This window comes from Penicillium malachiteum, assembly GCF_028827825.1.
Source record: "Penicillium malachiteum strain IBT 17515 chromosome Unknown utg000005l:1.0-9002435.0:326005.0-9005861.0, whole genome shotgun sequence".
NCBI lineage: Eukaryota > Fungi > Ascomycota > Eurotiomycetes > Eurotiales > Aspergillaceae > Penicillium > Penicillium malachiteum.
Window position 1 is genome coordinate 7,940,849 of NW_026643099.1, and position 16,676 is coordinate 7,957,524.

A 16,676-nucleotide genomic window follows, 5' to 3' on the forward strand; every position below is an offset into this window, starting at 1 on the left:
CAAGGAGGCTGGCCGTATTCAAACAGATCCTTGGTAGTAATTAAGCTTGAACTTGCGCAGTTTCTTCAGCTTCTGTAAAATCTCCACCTTCCTCAACTCAAGTAGCAAGTCCTCCTCATCTGCATCTTCCAAATCAACAGACACACTAATCAATGGCGCTTTAGGAGGCGGTATCTCCATCAATCCATTCTTCACCTGTGTCTTGCTCTGTAGTGTGGAGTCCGCAGTTGCGATCACATCCGAGATCAGAAGATGTTCTTGCGGCTTGATACTATTCGTAGCAGCATTATGGTCCCGATTTATCGAAAGTGCGCCATTGGTCTTCGTTTCGTGGTTATCGTTGGCGGCAGTCGCCTCTTCCCAGTTATCTTGATTTGAGCCAACCCACCCTTTGCACATCCGCACTGCCTTCTCCCATTCTCCGAACTTACTGGCGCTCTCTTCACACGTGATCTGAGGCTCAAATACCGCTCCACCACTGCGGTTGATATCTCGCAGCTCTGCAAAGTTTCTCCAAAGACCCACAGCAAGTCCCGCAGCAATCGCAGCTCCCAATGCAGTTGTTTCTCGCATCTTTGGTCGGTACACGGGTATGGATATTAGGTTAGCTTGAGTCTTAGGAAAGCGTTATGAGTTAGTCATGAACTATCATAATCAAGTTGCTCTCTTACCTGCATAGCCAGATCCGAATTACTCATTCCTCCATCCACGGCTAGTTCAGATAAAGCCTTCCCGCTGTCTTTCTCCATTGCATCCAGAATTGCTTTCGTCTGGAAACACGTTGCCTCGAGAGTTGCACGAGCAATATGGCCTTTCTGTGTGTATTGAGTGATACCAACTGTGGTTATATCAGATATTAGTATGCCATGTCTGAGGAAATCCAAGCTCAGAGAGAGAATTACATATGGTTCCCTTCGCATCATCAATCCAGTAGGGAGCAAATAGACCACTGAAAGCCGTGACAAAGACACAACCCCCATTATTTTCAACTGAAAGAGCAAGGTCGTTCACTTCCTTTGCATTTTGGAAGAAGCTCAAATTCTCTTGAAGAAACTTTATTCCAGAGCCTGCCACAGCAATACTCCCTTCCAACGCATAGACAGCCTTTCCACCAAAGTCGTATGCAACTGTCGCGAGTAACCCGTGGGTCGAAATGACAGGCTTATCACCCACATTGTATAACAAAAAGCAACCTGTCCCATATGTATTCTTCGCCATACCAGGTGAAAATCCTTTTTGTCCCACAAGAGCCGAAGACTGATCACCCAAACAACCCATAATTGGAACACCTGCAAGGGCACCAGAAATAATCGCACCGTAAGCGTGAGCGTCAGAGGAAGGAACAATAGCAGGAAGATGAATTTTGCCCTTAATCCCGAAGAAGTCCAAGAGTGTATCATCATATTGTAGTGACTCCAGGTTTACGAACATGGTTCGGGACGCGTTTGTCGAATCTGAGACAAAGACGTTGGCAGCAACTCCACCGTTCAAACGGTACACCAACCACGAGTCGACGGTACCAAACGCGAGGGTTCCCCGATCAAATGCCTCTTTGACTTTTGGGACATGTGCTAGCATCCATAATAGCTTCGTGGCGGACGAGTAGGTGGATAACGGTAGACCACAGATAGATTGTAGCTTCGAGGCACCTGGTTTCTGTTTCAATTCGTTCACTATGCTCTGTGACCGTGTATCCGTCCAGACAATGGCGTTGTACAGAGGCTCGCCAGTCTCATGATCCCAAACCACCGTCGTCTCTCGTTGATTCGTTATTCCGACTCCCTTGATTCTTGCGCGATTGTAGCCGTTATTTTCGAATTGTCGAACTGCTTCCTCGATGCATGTTTCCACGGACGATACGAGTTCTAGAGGATCATGTTCGTGCCATCTGGTTTCAGGAGGAATTTCATTAGTACTCTATTCGTCACAAATAATATTTTTCCGATCCACTCACCCTGGATTTGGATAGATCTGCGTAAACTCGACTTGATGTGAGGCAACAGGTTCTCCATCTCGATCGAAGATTAGGAATCTCGTACTAGTGGTACCCTGATCGATAGACCCGACAAATATCTCTGAAGGTTGCATGGTTTAATAGGAAGATATGTTCAGGCGATGAGATAGATAATGGAAAGAAGAAGACCTCAGAGTATGAGAGAGAATGAATCAAGACTATGTCCCCTTGTCCGACCTCTGGATTTACCCCCAAAAGGCATGGCCTTCCCATTTCAGGGGAAGGATAACGACCATCATCTTAAATAATCATTAAAGTAACACAGTATTCCGTCTGCGGGGTCTGAGATATGGGGGGGGGTCAACCTTGTCTCACGAAAGGATTGGTGGGATTACTGGACCAGGGGGTAAGAGTATTATGTCCCGAAAGGAAGATTGAGGCTTGAGCGTCAGTGCTCCAATGCTACTAGTAGTTCACCGGTATGACAGTAGCAAAGCGCAGGAGATAGTCAACCATATTGGACATGACTTCAATAGTCTCATAGTCGTAAGTCAGTTGCAGTATATCTCAGAGGTGCATAAGCCCACCTAAGCACCTCAAGATGCGGTCTTTCCTGTACCACCTGCGTGTGATCTGTTGATCCCCACGTTACTCCACCTTGACACTGTCAGCGACGATCCGGGGGAAAGGGAAAAGATCCCAGAGCACATCATCTCTCTTTCTAATGACCCAACGAAACATAATGTTCATTGTGTGACCACGTCACGATCCACTAGGGCGACGCTGATTGCTCAGTCGCAGACCGACTAATGCCGGAGGGAATGTGGGGGCTAATCGGACGACTCGGCTGTGTTAACGAAGTTCCAGAATCCAGTTCTTGGAGTCGAGAGTACTCCACTATTTTCATATACCTACCTAATACCACCCAGGTACATTCAGTCGAGGATGAGATATCATGTCCACCTGTCCACCCGTGTCGGACTTGATTGAAACCCGGGAAGTTAGAACTTAAATCCAAGAAGGGGGCGTTCAAGTTCGTGTGTTAACCTTGTGAGAAGGTATTTCTCGGTGGATGTCACCCTATTATTTAGCATGGTTTCATGAGGTAGAGCAACGTTTTCTCAAGTTCCACCACCTCATCTCATCATTAAATATATGCACCAGGGCTACATTGCTCGAATTTTCAACATAAATTCATGCTACTAGTACTTTTCTACGCAATTTTACAGCTATGCAATCTTCAATAAGCCCAGGCGGAAGTACATACGTCCATAGTGGATTACTGGAAATTTCAATTGGGACTAAACTAACAGCATTTCATCCCGAGTGGTTCCAGATGAATGAATCCTAAAAACTATTTGGGTTATAAAGTCCGCCTCCTATCGGTAAATAGAAGACCAAAAAAAATAGGCACTCCGGACGGATCACTTGAAAATGTTCCAACTGCAAGTTAACTTTTAAAGTGTAAGTATTCTCTATATCTCTTTTTGACATCTCGAACGTTGAATTATGGTAGAATGGGAAAATTCGGAGACTCAAAGGACCGGGGAGTATCATGGTTGTCGATAATGAGGTACACAGTGAACTAAATCGACCTTAGCCAAGGATCCGCCAACAATTCTTTCGCAGATGCTCGATTCTCCGGTTGCCACTGGAGCATCTTCCGCATGAAGCAGAGAAAAGAACTTTGTTGTGTACCTTGCAGATTCCTTTCCAGTTTCTCCAAAGATGTGCAAGGGATTTCGGCAGCGCTTCTCCAGTTACCTGATTGAATCCTTCAGTCAGGACTCTACAGAGTTGAATACATAAGAAGGGGAGAGAGACAGGGGAAATTAAAGGAAAGAAAGACATACCGTCACTATCGAAGAACTTGGCTGCGTACTCACTACCTTGGAGCATTTCTTTAGGTGGTGGGCCCATGATTGCGATCATCCGGGCAAGGTGGTGACTGTCTGAAACTTTTCCATTTGAATCGCGGGCCTTGAAGAGACTTCCTTGTTCAAAGAGATTCCAAGTCTAGATAATTAGTCAGTGTTTTGCTTTGTTGAGTAATGTGGGTTAGGGTATGTAGATACAAGAGTTGCTAGATTCCAAATATCGATCTTCTCATCCCATGGTATTCTTAAAATAACCTCTGGGGCCCGATATACCAATGGTTGGACATCTTCCCAGCGTTTACCAAGAGTCAGGCTGAAGCGAGCCTCCCCAAAATCAGACAAAATAGGGCGACCATGCATTTTTGGGATCCCGAGGTTCCGGGAGGCATAGATCACTCGACCATCAACAGCTTTACGAGGACTGGGGTTGGACATCTCTGCTTCCTCGAAATCGACGAGAATTGACTCATCCTCCACGCCGAGCATGACATTGTTTTCCTGGATGTCTGATATTTGGTCAATAAGGTGGTCTGGAAGGAGACAAGAAGTCTTAGGATGAGGAATATTATACCGGTATGAACGACACCGGCCTCCGTGTGAAGGAAGTCAAGAGCAAGAAGTATATGAATCAGAGTAGGCTTAAGTAAATCCTCCGGAAGCATTTTCCCTTTAGCCCGATGGCGTAACTCGCATAAGCTCATACCCAGAGGAGGGTGAACGAGGCACTGGTAAGAATATGCATTGTCTGGAGATCTGATTTCGAAATCATCGATAGCGCGCCGCACGAGTTTAAAGCCCGTATGGCTTGATTTGAGGCTTTCTATATGTTTGTACACCTCTTTTTCTGTTCTTGCATGGCTAGACTCATGATCATACATTTTCAGTGTAACATAAGCATGCTGCCTACAATTTCTCAGTTTAGAACCTCAACGTTCCCACCTGGGCAGCGTAGGTGCTTACTGTAGGTCTCGGGAAAGCCATACTGTAGAATGGCTGCCATAGCCGAGTTTTCCAACCACCTGGTACCTTGAGCGAAACATATCACCGATATTTACAGGGTAGAAATGGTGTGGTAAGTATCCTTTGAGCGTTTCCTCCTCTAGTTTCGAGTTCGCGTCAAGAAAAGTGCCTGGTTGTGGAAATTTCCGGGCTGGAGAAGGCCATCGCCCAAAAATAGACTGTTTTAGTTGTTGTGCAAGACGCCTCATGATCATAGAATAGACTCTGGATATCCTTTGATTACGATTTCCACGGACTTGATCGTGATAAACAAGGGGGAGGGTACCGGAGTGGGCGATACGGACACAAAACTAATCACGCCTGAGACATGTTAGAGGATGGGATAGTGAGGCTCATGTCGAGCACGAAAGGAGGTATGTAATTGAGGAAGTGTTGTCTATGCTGATACCAACAGAAGAGCGATATCATTACGTAGTCAATGGCTGCGGATGGATCCCTTGATGTCCGGTAGGTCTTGGGGGCTCATGGTGTACCTAGTGCGATGAATCAATTCCAAAGCTACATACCTGCCCAGGGGAGTATCCACTTTGACACTTAAAGTTGCTTGATTTTGTTTTCCAAAGATTTGTACCAGTTGGCATCGATACGTCTCAATTTCTTAGAATCGCCGCGGAGTCCCCCGAGCCTCGTATTACTAATACAACACATTCTATTATCGGGTGTGGCAGATAACGGGGCATGTCCATGCGATAACTGCTCCGCGGACTCTTTCGCCCCCCTCGTTTTCATTCTAGAATGCATTTATCTCTGCTCTGTTTTCTCTAAGGATGTCTTCCTGTATTACCTGAACAGCCCCGGCTATGTTATATAGGCGAACACTCTCACGCCACCTCCGGCGGGGCTTTTCCACGCCGAGTCGGTGGCACAGCACCGGCTCTATCGCGCCTTCCACAACCTCGACCGAACTCCCTCCACAACCTACGTCTACTTCCCGTGCCGCGAGCCTAAAAGATGTGAAGCCCTTCTCCGAGTTCCTCACAGACACTTTCAACCGTCAACATGACTACTTACGGATCAGCGTCTCGGAAAGATGCAACCTCCGCTGCGTATACTGCATGCCCGAAGAAGGAGTGGACTTATCGCCACCAGCGCATCTATTGACAACCCCAGAAATCGTCTACTTGTCCTCTCTCTTCGTTTCTCAGGGCGTTACAAAGATTCGGTTGACCGGTGGCGAGCCAACTGTCAGAAAAGATATTGTTCCCTTGATGCAACAGATCGGGCAGCTACGACCAAACGGGCTTCGTGAGCTTTGCCTGACGACAAACGGGATATCCTTACATCGAAAGCTTGATCCCATGGTGGAGGCGGGACTCACGGGCGTCAACCTCAGTCTGGACACACTGGATCCCTTCCAGTTCCAAATTATGACGCGACGCAAGGGATTCGATGCCGTGATGAAAAGCATCGACCGAATTCTGGAAATGAACAAAGTTGGTGCTGGAATCAAGTTGAAGATTAATTGCGTGGTGATGCGCGGTATGAACGATCGCGAGATCCTCCCGTTCGTCGAGCTGGGCCGTGAGAAACCCATCGAGGTGCGCTTCATCGAGTACATGCCGTTTGATGGGAATAAGTGGAATAAGAAGAAGATGTTTTCCTATCAAGAGATGCTCGCCGTTATTCGGGAGAAGTACCCCTCACTGGAAAAAGTGGTCGATCATAAGAACGATACGAGCAAGACCTACCAAGTTCCCGGCTTTGAAGGCCGTGTCGGGTTCATCACGAGCATGACGCACAACTTCTGCGGTACTTGTAATCGATTACGTATCACTGGCGATGGTAATCTCAAGGTTTGTCTATTCGGGAACGCCGAGGTTTCGCTGCGTGATATTATTCGCAACGAGAACAACGGGCAACCTATCGATGAAGCTGCCTTACAAGATCTTCAATTGCTCGAGCGGGTCCAAACAGCAGCCCGTCTCAGCGATGAGGGTAATCTGGTACATGAGCGCGAGCGAGAAATCTTGGATATAATTGGGATGGCCGTCAAGCGTAAGAAGGAAAAACATGCTGGCATGGGACAATTGGAAAATATGAAAAATCGACCTATGATTCTCATTGGTGGGTAGGCGTTTATTCTCTTTTAACGACTGAAATGATTTACGACATGTACATCTTGGTCATGTATTTGACACAGGCAACGGCCTATTTGGATGGCTGCTTCATGTTCGGAGACTGCATTTAATTCATGTACTTATGACATCAATTTGCGAGTATTCTATGCTGATAGGTGAAATAGATAGTAACAAATCCTCATGGTCATCATTTAGCCCACGGGCAAGAAACACAAGAATCCCTTTCCATCTACTCACGCCTTCCGCGGGTCTATACCAAACTCGGCTCTACCACACCGGACGCTCCAAGTCTGCAGCTGAGGAATCCACACCCCAGAAACCCGGTCATTCAAGCCCTCGGTCTCTTCCTACTGTATCTGACTCTGAACTTCCGCACCTTACCCCCTCTCAGACCGTGCATATGACACAGATCACCGAAAAACCGGAGACAAAACGACTTGCTACTGCCGCTTGCATGGTCTCATTCTCCAACTCTAAGCCTTGGGAGCTGCTACGAAAAGGGCAAGGAACACACAAAGGTGACGTTTTCAGCGTTGCTCGTATTGCCGGTATCATGGCAGCCAAACGAACTCCAGACATCGTTCCCTTGTGTCATCCTGGGATCGGAATTACTGGAGTCGAGGTTAGCGTGGAACTGGTCGAGCCAGATCCTGACAGTGGAGAAAAGTATGGTGCTATGGAGATTATCGCCACCGTCAGTTGTTTTGGTCGCACGGGAGTCGAGATGGAGGCTATGACGGCTACTATGGGATCTGCACTGACTGTGTATGATATGCTGAAGGCAGTTGACAAAGGAATGGTCATTGGCAATGTACGACTGATAGAAAAGCAAGGTGGAAAAAGTGGTCATTGGGTACGAGAAGAGCAAGTCTAAACTGAAGGATTAAGAGAAGTATTTGGAGCCAATGATAATACTTGCCCATAGTCTCGGAACTTGCCTGGTGTAGTGTACAAAGAGACTTAGTTCCAGACCTTTGTATCTTAGGTCATTCTATTCAAACATTTGGAACTTGAAGAAGCTAGACCCAGACACTGCACATGTGCTTTTCCACTCCTCAAATTCTCAGTGGGTCTGCTGTGCGTTCCTTGGGTATACGCATGCCACTGAAAATAGAAATGCCTACAAGATTCCCAGATATGCAGTATAACCACGCATTCCAAGTTTCAAGCTTCTCATTACGATGACAATAAAACCAAGGACGAACATTGAACAAAGTGGGGGCTCACCTAGGTACAGAGCGAGGTTCTTCAAGATTATCTCTCTTCCTTTTCAACTCCCCCCTCCCTACACTGTTGATCTATCAACTTCTTTTTGTTTACTATATACTTATGGAGCCCTCCTGGCCATCTTGATATTATGACCTCAAATGCTCTAGATACTGGTACAAGATACGCATGTCTACCTGCCAGCCAGACATTCTGCTTCAAATTGATGAGGCGGGTTCTTTACTACCTCCATCGACTCCACCCCTATCCTGAACCTGGCTTCATCGGTTTCACACATGGCCATAACCTTGAATTCCTTCTCTCTCAAGGAACCTGGAGTGGGAAAAGGCATAAAACGGTAAGAAGGCTGCTCAACAGATATATTGCCTAGATGCTGCACGTCGTTGTATTTGTGTTTGAAACATTATGTAGCTTAATGAGCCTATATATCAGATTTGAAACCTTGGAACAAAAGCCTGGAATATAGGTGAACCTCTCTAGTACGGGCTGCAGCTATCAGTTAGTTCCGGTCTTTTGCCTTTCTTCATCACCACTTCCAAGGTTGGCTGTCTCCACAGAGGCATCTATGAAAGCTGGAAAGCTATGCTTCAGGTTTTGGATACCCATCTAGATACTGAAAAGCTAAAGACTGGACCCTTGAAAATTAGCCAAGGAATCCTGGCATCCAAATATGTGATGCTAGAACTACTGGGGAATTCTGTCTTTTCACTGAATAATGGTGAGTGGCACTCCAGGGCTGGCACTTCTCGACTCCGTCTATTCGGCAACCATATTGAAAACTGTAAAACACTCCAATAACCTTCCTTCCAAGCTGAATCATTCACCCACTAACATGCAGTTTTTATTAGCTTCAAAGCACTGTAACCCGCAAGAGATACACTCAGTGGACGAAGGGGACGCTCTAGGGCTCGAGCTACTTTTCTTGGGTTTTCAAGTGGCTTATCTCCAGCCACCCAACCATACTGAAGGCCATAATACTTGAGTGAATCAGTTTTGGGATTTACTTCCTTCACCACATGTGCATATGGTGGTGTCTCCTGGTTGAGACTTCAAGATCATGAGGACTGGGGTCCATCTTCAAATGGAGCTGGGATCATGCTTCCCGAGTTCTTTCTCCATCGACAATCCTGGAGTATGACTGAATACCACTGGAGGCATAACAGGTACTGTTGGAACTTGGGACCAATGTCTAGGTGGTCCACATTTTCCCTGTAGAGATATCACCTTCCTCTCTCCTACAGATGACACACAGATACACACATATTCCATCCGTCCTCCATCCCTCGATAGGTACGATGTGTACACACATTTACTACAGCCCGCATGACATGCCACTACTATAAGAGCATTGAGAACAACGTTTTACCAAAGAGACTTCTTCCAGAATTCTGGGGCGTTTTGTTATACAAGAAATAGCCGTGGCACAAAAATTACGCCAGGTCAACGTCGAATGTATTCTTATTGCAGGAGAAGTATGGAGGCTCAATGCACGTATGTATTTCCACATCAAACCAACATTGATCGGGCAGCCTGTTCTTGGGACCCATTCCTTCGACACAAACATGCACGCATGGAAGAGTTCAAAAGAAATTCAGACAAGGAGGCCCTTTGATATTGAAAACCTACTACCGCTGCTACTAAAGAGTAGTAGGCCACGTGTAAGTGCAGCTTAATAGAGAGGTCTTCATGTAGAGGTTGATACTAAACTTCCATCAACAGCAAATGAGGACGGACGATCCCCTTCGCCATTCCATGTGAACTATTGCTGTGTTTAGCAAGGACTATTCGGCGAACCCTTCAAAAAAAAAGAAGCTGCAATAGACCGAGTATCGGATTCATTGCGCCCGGCATGTTGTTTGATGAATACTGTCAATCGCGCAGGAAATAGTGCATGGGATCTTCCTAGAACGACGAAATTGCTGGACGTGTTTGGGGACGCCGGAATGACTTTCCTCCCTATCCCTTCCCTGAGATTGCGCAGTTGACAGGGATTGGGGTTGAGGAACGCTCTGATGTGCACGCTAAAGATGCACGGGTCAATTCAGCTGCAATGCGCCAAACCACAACAATCATTTTATCATGGTAGACACTGGGATGACCCAGAGGGTGTGCATTCGGAGATATCTAGGATCGTGTTATGTGAAATCGCTGGAACTGGCAATCTTGTATGTATAATAGCAAAACATGACATGAAAAAAACAGAACGTGCATCGTCTGGTATGGGGCACCCCATCAAGCTATTCATTATGGTGCTATTACCATTCAATTTAGAACCTGTGGTTTTGCATAGGTAGTCGATTCAAGGGGAAATCTCTTACATGCTGTGATTCTGTTTGCCCTCAGTTTTCCCCACGTCGTATGTTGGTCGCGATAAAAGAACATGGTAATTCGCTGCTTGAGTAGTTAGCTCGTATTCGCAATAGTAGGAATCAGGGAGAACTTATAAGAAAAAAAAAGGGCCGCTCCCCGAGGAAGCGGCAGTCCATAGACCAACACCTATCCGTTGAGCTCATCACTCAGACCACTCGAAGCCCAGTTGGTATCCAAAAATCTGGCAGTAGTTCCTTGGTAGCGAAAGGCTGATATAATCCTTGCTCATTGCTTCTTTCAATTGAACTCGTGGGCTAGCTGAGTACACATGATCGCCAAAGGAAGACATAGACAAGCCGAAGCTTTGATCCGCTCTTGAGAGAGGTCCCATATCACCCAATGGGTAGTTCGACCACGGGTAAGCAACCAACACACTAGCCCAGGATGAAGTAGTAGAAGAAAGCGAGAGAGAATTTCCCAATGCCTCTGGCCAGAACGACTGTGATTATTCGGAAAAAAGGGTGGACTTGAGGGTTTGAGTGCCGATACCGGAAAATTAATGCAGGCCAGATGAACGATATCCCACAGCATCCATAATCCCGACGAAGTCAAGAAAGAATCGAGAGAGGGCGTGAGCGTAAAAAAATCGACCGAACCTGATTGATGAGGCAACTCGCACTTTTGGACTTGATCATACGGGAAGACGAGGACAAAAGTCTTGAACGTTAAGCCAGTGTTTTGTGTGTGGTACAGAGCCCTCGGGGATAAGTTTTTGTTTCCTCTCCAACAAGGGAGGGCAGAATAACAAGGCGCACAAAGAACATCCTGAAAAAATCGCCTTTTCCACGGGGGAGATGTAATGAACGAAGCTCATCACGAGATAGGTCGGCACCCATCGATCATTTACAACATGCGTCGCAAAGGGATGGTTAACACGGGTGGTCTGGATTTTCTGATAGAAATTGAATCGGTGGCTGTTGCCGAAATTCAAGGCACGCAGTGGCCCGGGGCCAGAGAACAGAATCGAAGAGGTGAATAACAGGAGCCGATACCCAGGTATCTCTTTCGTGGGAGTACGTACGGAACAGCAGACAAGATGCAACGTTGAAAAAGGCCACACAAGCGAACTGGATTGAAAAACATTCAACTGAAGTAGAGAGAAACATTGCCATCCGGAACGTGCCAACGGTCTATATAACCTTTGAAGATCCTCACGGATATCAAAGGGACTTTGAAAACGAACAAAATACAACAGCCTCGCGACAATCTCAACTATGGAAGCTGTCTGGGCAGATCCAGGGAATTCAGGACTGATTCCGACGAGTGGACCGTTGTAGATTGGCGCAATCAAGTGTGTGTAATAGTAACCATCGTGTTCTAGGCTCTGGATACCCGAACTACCCCAGAAGAATGCCCTAGGATATCCAATCACAGAATGTAGCATGATCCAATCATGATCGAAGCTTTGTCGTTGGTGCTTCCCAAAGACGGTCTCTCAAACGAGGCGCCCGACGTGCTCCACCTGCTTTTTCTCTCGCATTCCATCCTTGAAAACATACGTTGACCATCCAATCGTGACCTGCAAATTGCCCAGCATTGGAGAACCGACGCCTGGCTACTGAGAGCGCGGGCATAGTAAGCCGTCTTTTGCTGTTCTGGGCGTGGGCCGATCACACTTTCGTACTTGTAATCCGTCAAGATCGAAGCCACTAGTCGTGATCTCGGTATGCGATACCCGCGATATCTGTCGTCTTGAAAAGAGCCGACTCGGAGAATGGTTGGGGTGGTGACTTCAATTGTACCGCCGAAGCAATAGCAACTGGATCCATGAGGGAATGGCTGTACAAGTCGCCTAAAAAGGCAAAACACGGGACGGCATAAGGCGAAACAAGACATTTGCTGAACACCGAACATATGAAAAAATCCGCAGTTGACAAGAGCTCTGAAGCGACCGAGGTTCTTAAAGGCCAATAATTTAGCTGTCACCATCTCGAAACAGACTTCTGAGCAGCGTTGAAAGGAATAGGGTGAAGTGGGTGCTTATACGAAGCAAAAGGAGCAAGCATTCGCGTTGTTCAATCTATAATTTGACGCGTAGTCACATGACCTCCACACGGATGATGCTGAGTCATAATATACCTGGCCGCCACGTGATTGGTCCGCTCTGTAAGCTCCACCTTCATATAAACATTTGAACGAGGTCTCCTTCCCTTCCCCCACGCCACGATTATGCCTTGGCTTTCCGTACGCCTTCATTTTATATGACACAACACATACTTAGGTATCCCAAAATTGAAGCAGCAAATGCATATGACCCGACAATACATAGGGAATAACTGGTGTGGGTATAATATTAGACTGGTTATTATGAAGGAACATAGGAAGCCCTTCGCACTCAGTGAACTAGTATATACAAATTGTAATTATAGACATAGAAAGCGTGGTGCCTAGGGCTCTCGCCTGGGACACCAGAATTTTGAAACACAGAAGGGCTCGCTGAAGGTGGGAATGAGCTCTACTATCTTGAAATCCATCGAAGTTGGACCAGGTCCGGGTTTGCCATCTGCAAAGTAAGACGAACATTATTGTCCTCCACTATTTTCAATGCATCGATCCGGGTTTGATCAACAGTTACGCCAAGCCGTGGCTCAAGCTGTACTGCCGTTTGCCTGAATAAGGTCATAAAGACAGCAGCCATTTCGATCTGCGAGAACTTCTTTCCCGGGCACGCTCGAGGACCTTCGGCCCACGCAGAAAGATGGACAAGTTTTCTTTGGTCGATCTCGTCTGGGCCAGATGGCCTACTTGTCTCAATCCACCTGCTAGGATTCCACTCTAGAGCATCGGATCCCCAGACATTTGGGTTGGTGTGCAAAGCTATTGTGACGACATTGAGTTTGATGTCTCCAGGTATTAAAATCTCCGCTCCTGCGAGGTAGTGATTCTATGCGGCTGACCTGGAAGAGTCTTGCGAAGAAGGTTGGGAACGGGTCCATAAAGACGAAGCGTTTCGTACTAACAAAGAGTTAGAATCGACACACACTTGGAGTTGAGGGTTAGAGAGTTCAAACCATTATTGCTTTGAAACGCGTCATTCGGGGAAATATTTGTTCCGCTTTTGGCATGATGCCTTGCGGCATATCAGAAACTATCTGATCCAATTCTTCCATCGCCCAATTTTGCCATTTCGGAAATATTGCCAGCAAATAGACAATGTACAACAGGGTATTTGCAGTAGTCTCGTGCCCTGCAAACATCAGCAGAAACAAGTTACCTTTGACCTCACCATCTGATACTAATTCTGCATCCCGAGACGGCATAATAGAGGAAAGACAATTATGCCCTTGTTTTGGATGATCCTTGAAGTCCGCTATCAGGCTAGTGAAAAACGAATTCAGGTTTTCTATACTCTCGTGGAAAGGATTCGGCCCGGGTCTTTGCCCTTGTTTTTTTCGGTTGGCGATGAAGGCCTGGCATCCGCATCGTAATCAGTGAGCGCAGGGTCGGTGGCCTACGTATTGAAATGATTCTCAAAAGCTGTATCAAGTGTTTCTCTATAGTCTTGATATCAAACGTGCTGGTTCTGTTTGTTTTGGTGTCCTTGGTCTTTTCGACTCCCATACAAGCTTGCATCAGGACGCTAAAGCTGAGATGGTTCATCTCCGATTGTGTAGAGCTGACGGTTCCTGATGATAACTTGGCCAGTGCTTCGGCTGCTTCGGCACAGGAAAAGCTCCACACGGCTTCGTGAACTCTATCCGAGAATGCGGCTTTGGTGCATTGGTGATGGCGTTTCCAGTCCGAGCCTTCAACCTGTTGTTTCAAAAGGTATTAGAACATCTCCTTGACCACTCTTGCGCGTAGATGGGGGATAGGTAGGGGACTTGCAGTTGCGAGGCTTGTCCCAAAGACATTCATTTTGCCTGTCACTAAAGTCAGAACAACTTTCTCATCATGTGGATTGGTCCTCATAGTTTACCCATCAATTCAATCTGCTTCGGAAAGTCTCGTCCTCTGGTCAAAACCTGGCGCGCGGCTTCCACGTTGGCGATATAAACCTCAACTCCAGTAGGCGTGACTAACGCGAAAACTTCACCATAGTCCTTGTAAATCGTATATCTCTCGTGGTACATCCAGTTGTCCCGCATAACTCGTGTAAATTGTAGCAGATTCGCCAAATAGTATGGTAGATGGACTGGAAGCAGCGACTGGACATATTTCCAAAGAGGAGATTTGGGGACGAAGGGAGTGATGATAATTGGAACGCGTAGTTGCTTCGCAATAGTCCAGTTGGTATATAAAACGCGAATTAATGGTCCAATCTTCCAACAAAGCGCGACGATTGCCACTAGTAGTATAACCATTTTTTTCAAGTTATTCACCTAGGAAGTGGATGATCGCGACAGAAAGAGAAGGAGGAATGTCACATCCGATTGATTAAAAAGCCCATGCCAAATTAATAAAATTATAAAATCAGATAAAATTAGATACAAAATTAATAATCACAATTTCGGCATAAGTACGCCCAGGTGGGGGCATAGGACATCCTGGGCATCAAGTTTGAAACGTTGGAATTTGGAAAATCAAAGTTTTCACATGTTCAATGACACGGAATTAAGGTTAGACCAATCGGACTCTCCTAATTAACGGATGATGCGTGATCCGCCCCACTGATTCCTCGTACTCGTGTTTCTTTCCATATTGAAATGGTTCTCCCTTTCAAGGGTCGATCGGACCCTCTTTACTGTCCTAATTTTCCTGTTCGCCCACTTCCTCCCAAGTTCCAGGTGACATTAATCACTCTATCCTCGGCAATTCTCATTAATGATATCCGTGCAACCTCATTCAACCTGTTGTCGCCTTCTATCACTGGAAGCGGGGTGCATTTTATGATATGCCAATCCGCCGTTCACACAATAAGTCACGCCATGGATGCAATAATTGCAAGCGAAGGAGAGTGAAAGTACGAGTTGATATATTTCAATTTATGATTAATACATCTTTCTTTTCTTCTTTTTTCAGAATTTCATATACTAATAGTACTTCCAGTGCAACGAGGGTCGCCCGACCTGCATCAACTGTGACCAGAGACAGGAGCCATGCATCTACGCTGAGACGGGGCCAGTGGCCTTCATGGAACAGCCCAAAAGAAGATATCAAAAGAAGACTTCCTCTTCAGACGAGGATCAGAGATCACAGAGATTAGGTTCTGAATCTCAATATTCTACCGTGACCCAAAAAGAAGGAGACCGTGCCGATGATTCATCATTAACTGCGGATACGCCTTCATTGAATCTGATACAGGCCGAACTTATGCTACAGTGGATCTACCACACTCATAAGATTTTCGCACGCAATGAAGCAACTAGACAAGTTTGGGAGAAACATGTGACGAGAGAAGCTCTACAGGCGCCATTTTTGATGCATGGTATCCTAGCGCTTTCCGCGCTACACTTGTCACACCTCCGCGAGGACGGAAAACACATCATGTGGCTCGATGCAGCGATAGCCCACAAGAGTACCGCTCTATCCATGTTCACAGAACAACTAAGCAACATTAGCAACTCGAATGCGAAAGCAATGATGGGCTTCGCTGGCCTTGCGTTCGCTTTCAGCTTGGCAAGTACTCTGGAAAGCGCAAAGGATGTCTCGAGACTCGATGCTCTCATTGATGTTTTCTCTATGGCTCGTGGGGTAGAGACTGTCATGAGTGCCGATGAAGCTTTCATTCAAGCAAGTGAATTTGCGCCTCTTTTCGATATGACCTCTCCAGAAGTTATTGTACCTGATGACACAATCAGAGCTCTTGAGGATCTCAGGAAACTATACGATCGGTACGCCCTTCAATCGGATCATAATCTTGAAGCATATAATTCGGCAATATGCTGCTTTGGACGACTTGTTGAGTTCGCATATGCAGAACCAACGTCAATGACTTTAGCTGGTGGATGGGCTATCCGAGCACAGGCAGACTATGTCGATGCGTTGAAACGTCGGGAGCCTCTATCCTTGGTGATCCTAGCGCACTATGCTGTATTCCTGCATCTGGCGCGAGGAAATTGGTGTATCGGGTCATGGGGGCACGAAGTACTAGAAGAAATTTTAGCAAACCTGGACTCTGACTGGCTCCCTCATGTGAGCTGGGCATCTGAGAAGGTGCTGGGTATACATTAAATTTGAGTCTTTAAATTACTAGTAATCATTGTGGAT

At 46.4% G+C, this 16,676-nt stretch overlaps 5 protein-coding genes across 5 annotated transcripts; 2 read left to right on the plus strand and 3 right to left on the minus strand.

The window, feature by feature from the left end:
* Positions 1-18: 18 nt before the first annotated feature.
* Positions 19-2,088, minus strand: N7483_012941 (glycerol kinase; the record flags this gene model as incomplete). The annotated part of the gene is made up of 4 exons (XM_057096368.1): positions 19-615; positions 672-838; positions 903-1,888; positions 1,955-2,088. The coding sequence occupies 4 exons, from the start codon at positions 2,086-2,088 to the stop codon at positions 19-21; spliced, it is 1,884 nt and encodes a 627-aa protein (XP_056942339.1).
* Positions 2,089-3,539: 1,451 nt separating this feature from the next.
* N7483_012942 (protein kinase) lies at positions 3,540-5,045 on the minus strand (the record flags this gene model as incomplete). Its single annotated transcript, XM_057096369.1, has 5 exons — positions 3,540-3,718; positions 3,808-3,970; positions 4,030-4,337; positions 4,403-4,734; positions 4,792-5,045. 5 exons carry the CDS (start codon positions 5,043-5,045, stop codon positions 3,540-3,542), a joined length of 1,236 nt encoding a protein of 411 aa, XP_056942340.1.
* Positions 5,046-5,651: 606 nt separating this feature from the next.
* Positions 5,652-7,803, plus strand: N7483_012943 (molybdopterin cofactor biosynthetic protein; the record flags this gene model as incomplete). The annotated part of the gene is made up of 2 exons (XM_057096370.1): positions 5,652-6,915; positions 7,094-7,803. The coding sequence occupies 2 exons, from the start codon at positions 5,652-5,654 to the stop codon at positions 7,801-7,803; spliced, it is 1,974 nt and encodes a 657-aa protein (XP_056942341.1).
* A 6,631-nt stretch (positions 7,804-14,434) lies between these two features.
* On the minus strand, positions 14,435-14,830 carry N7483_012944 (cytochrome P450 monooxygenase; the record flags this gene model as incomplete). Its single annotated transcript, XM_057096371.1, has 1 exon — positions 14,435-14,830. The coding sequence occupies one exon, from the start codon at positions 14,828-14,830 to the stop codon at positions 14,435-14,437; it is 396 nt and encodes a 131-aa protein (XP_056942342.1).
* Positions 14,831-15,360: 530 nt separating this feature from the next.
* On the plus strand, positions 15,361-16,640 carry N7483_012945 (Zn(II)2Cys6 transcription factor domain-containing protein; the record flags this gene model as incomplete). Its single annotated transcript, XM_057096372.1, has 2 exons — positions 15,361-15,429; positions 15,507-16,640. The coding sequence occupies 2 exons, from the start codon at positions 15,361-15,363 to the stop codon at positions 16,638-16,640; spliced, it is 1,203 nt and encodes a 400-aa protein (XP_056942343.1).
* Positions 16,641-16,676: the final 36 nt, after the last annotated feature.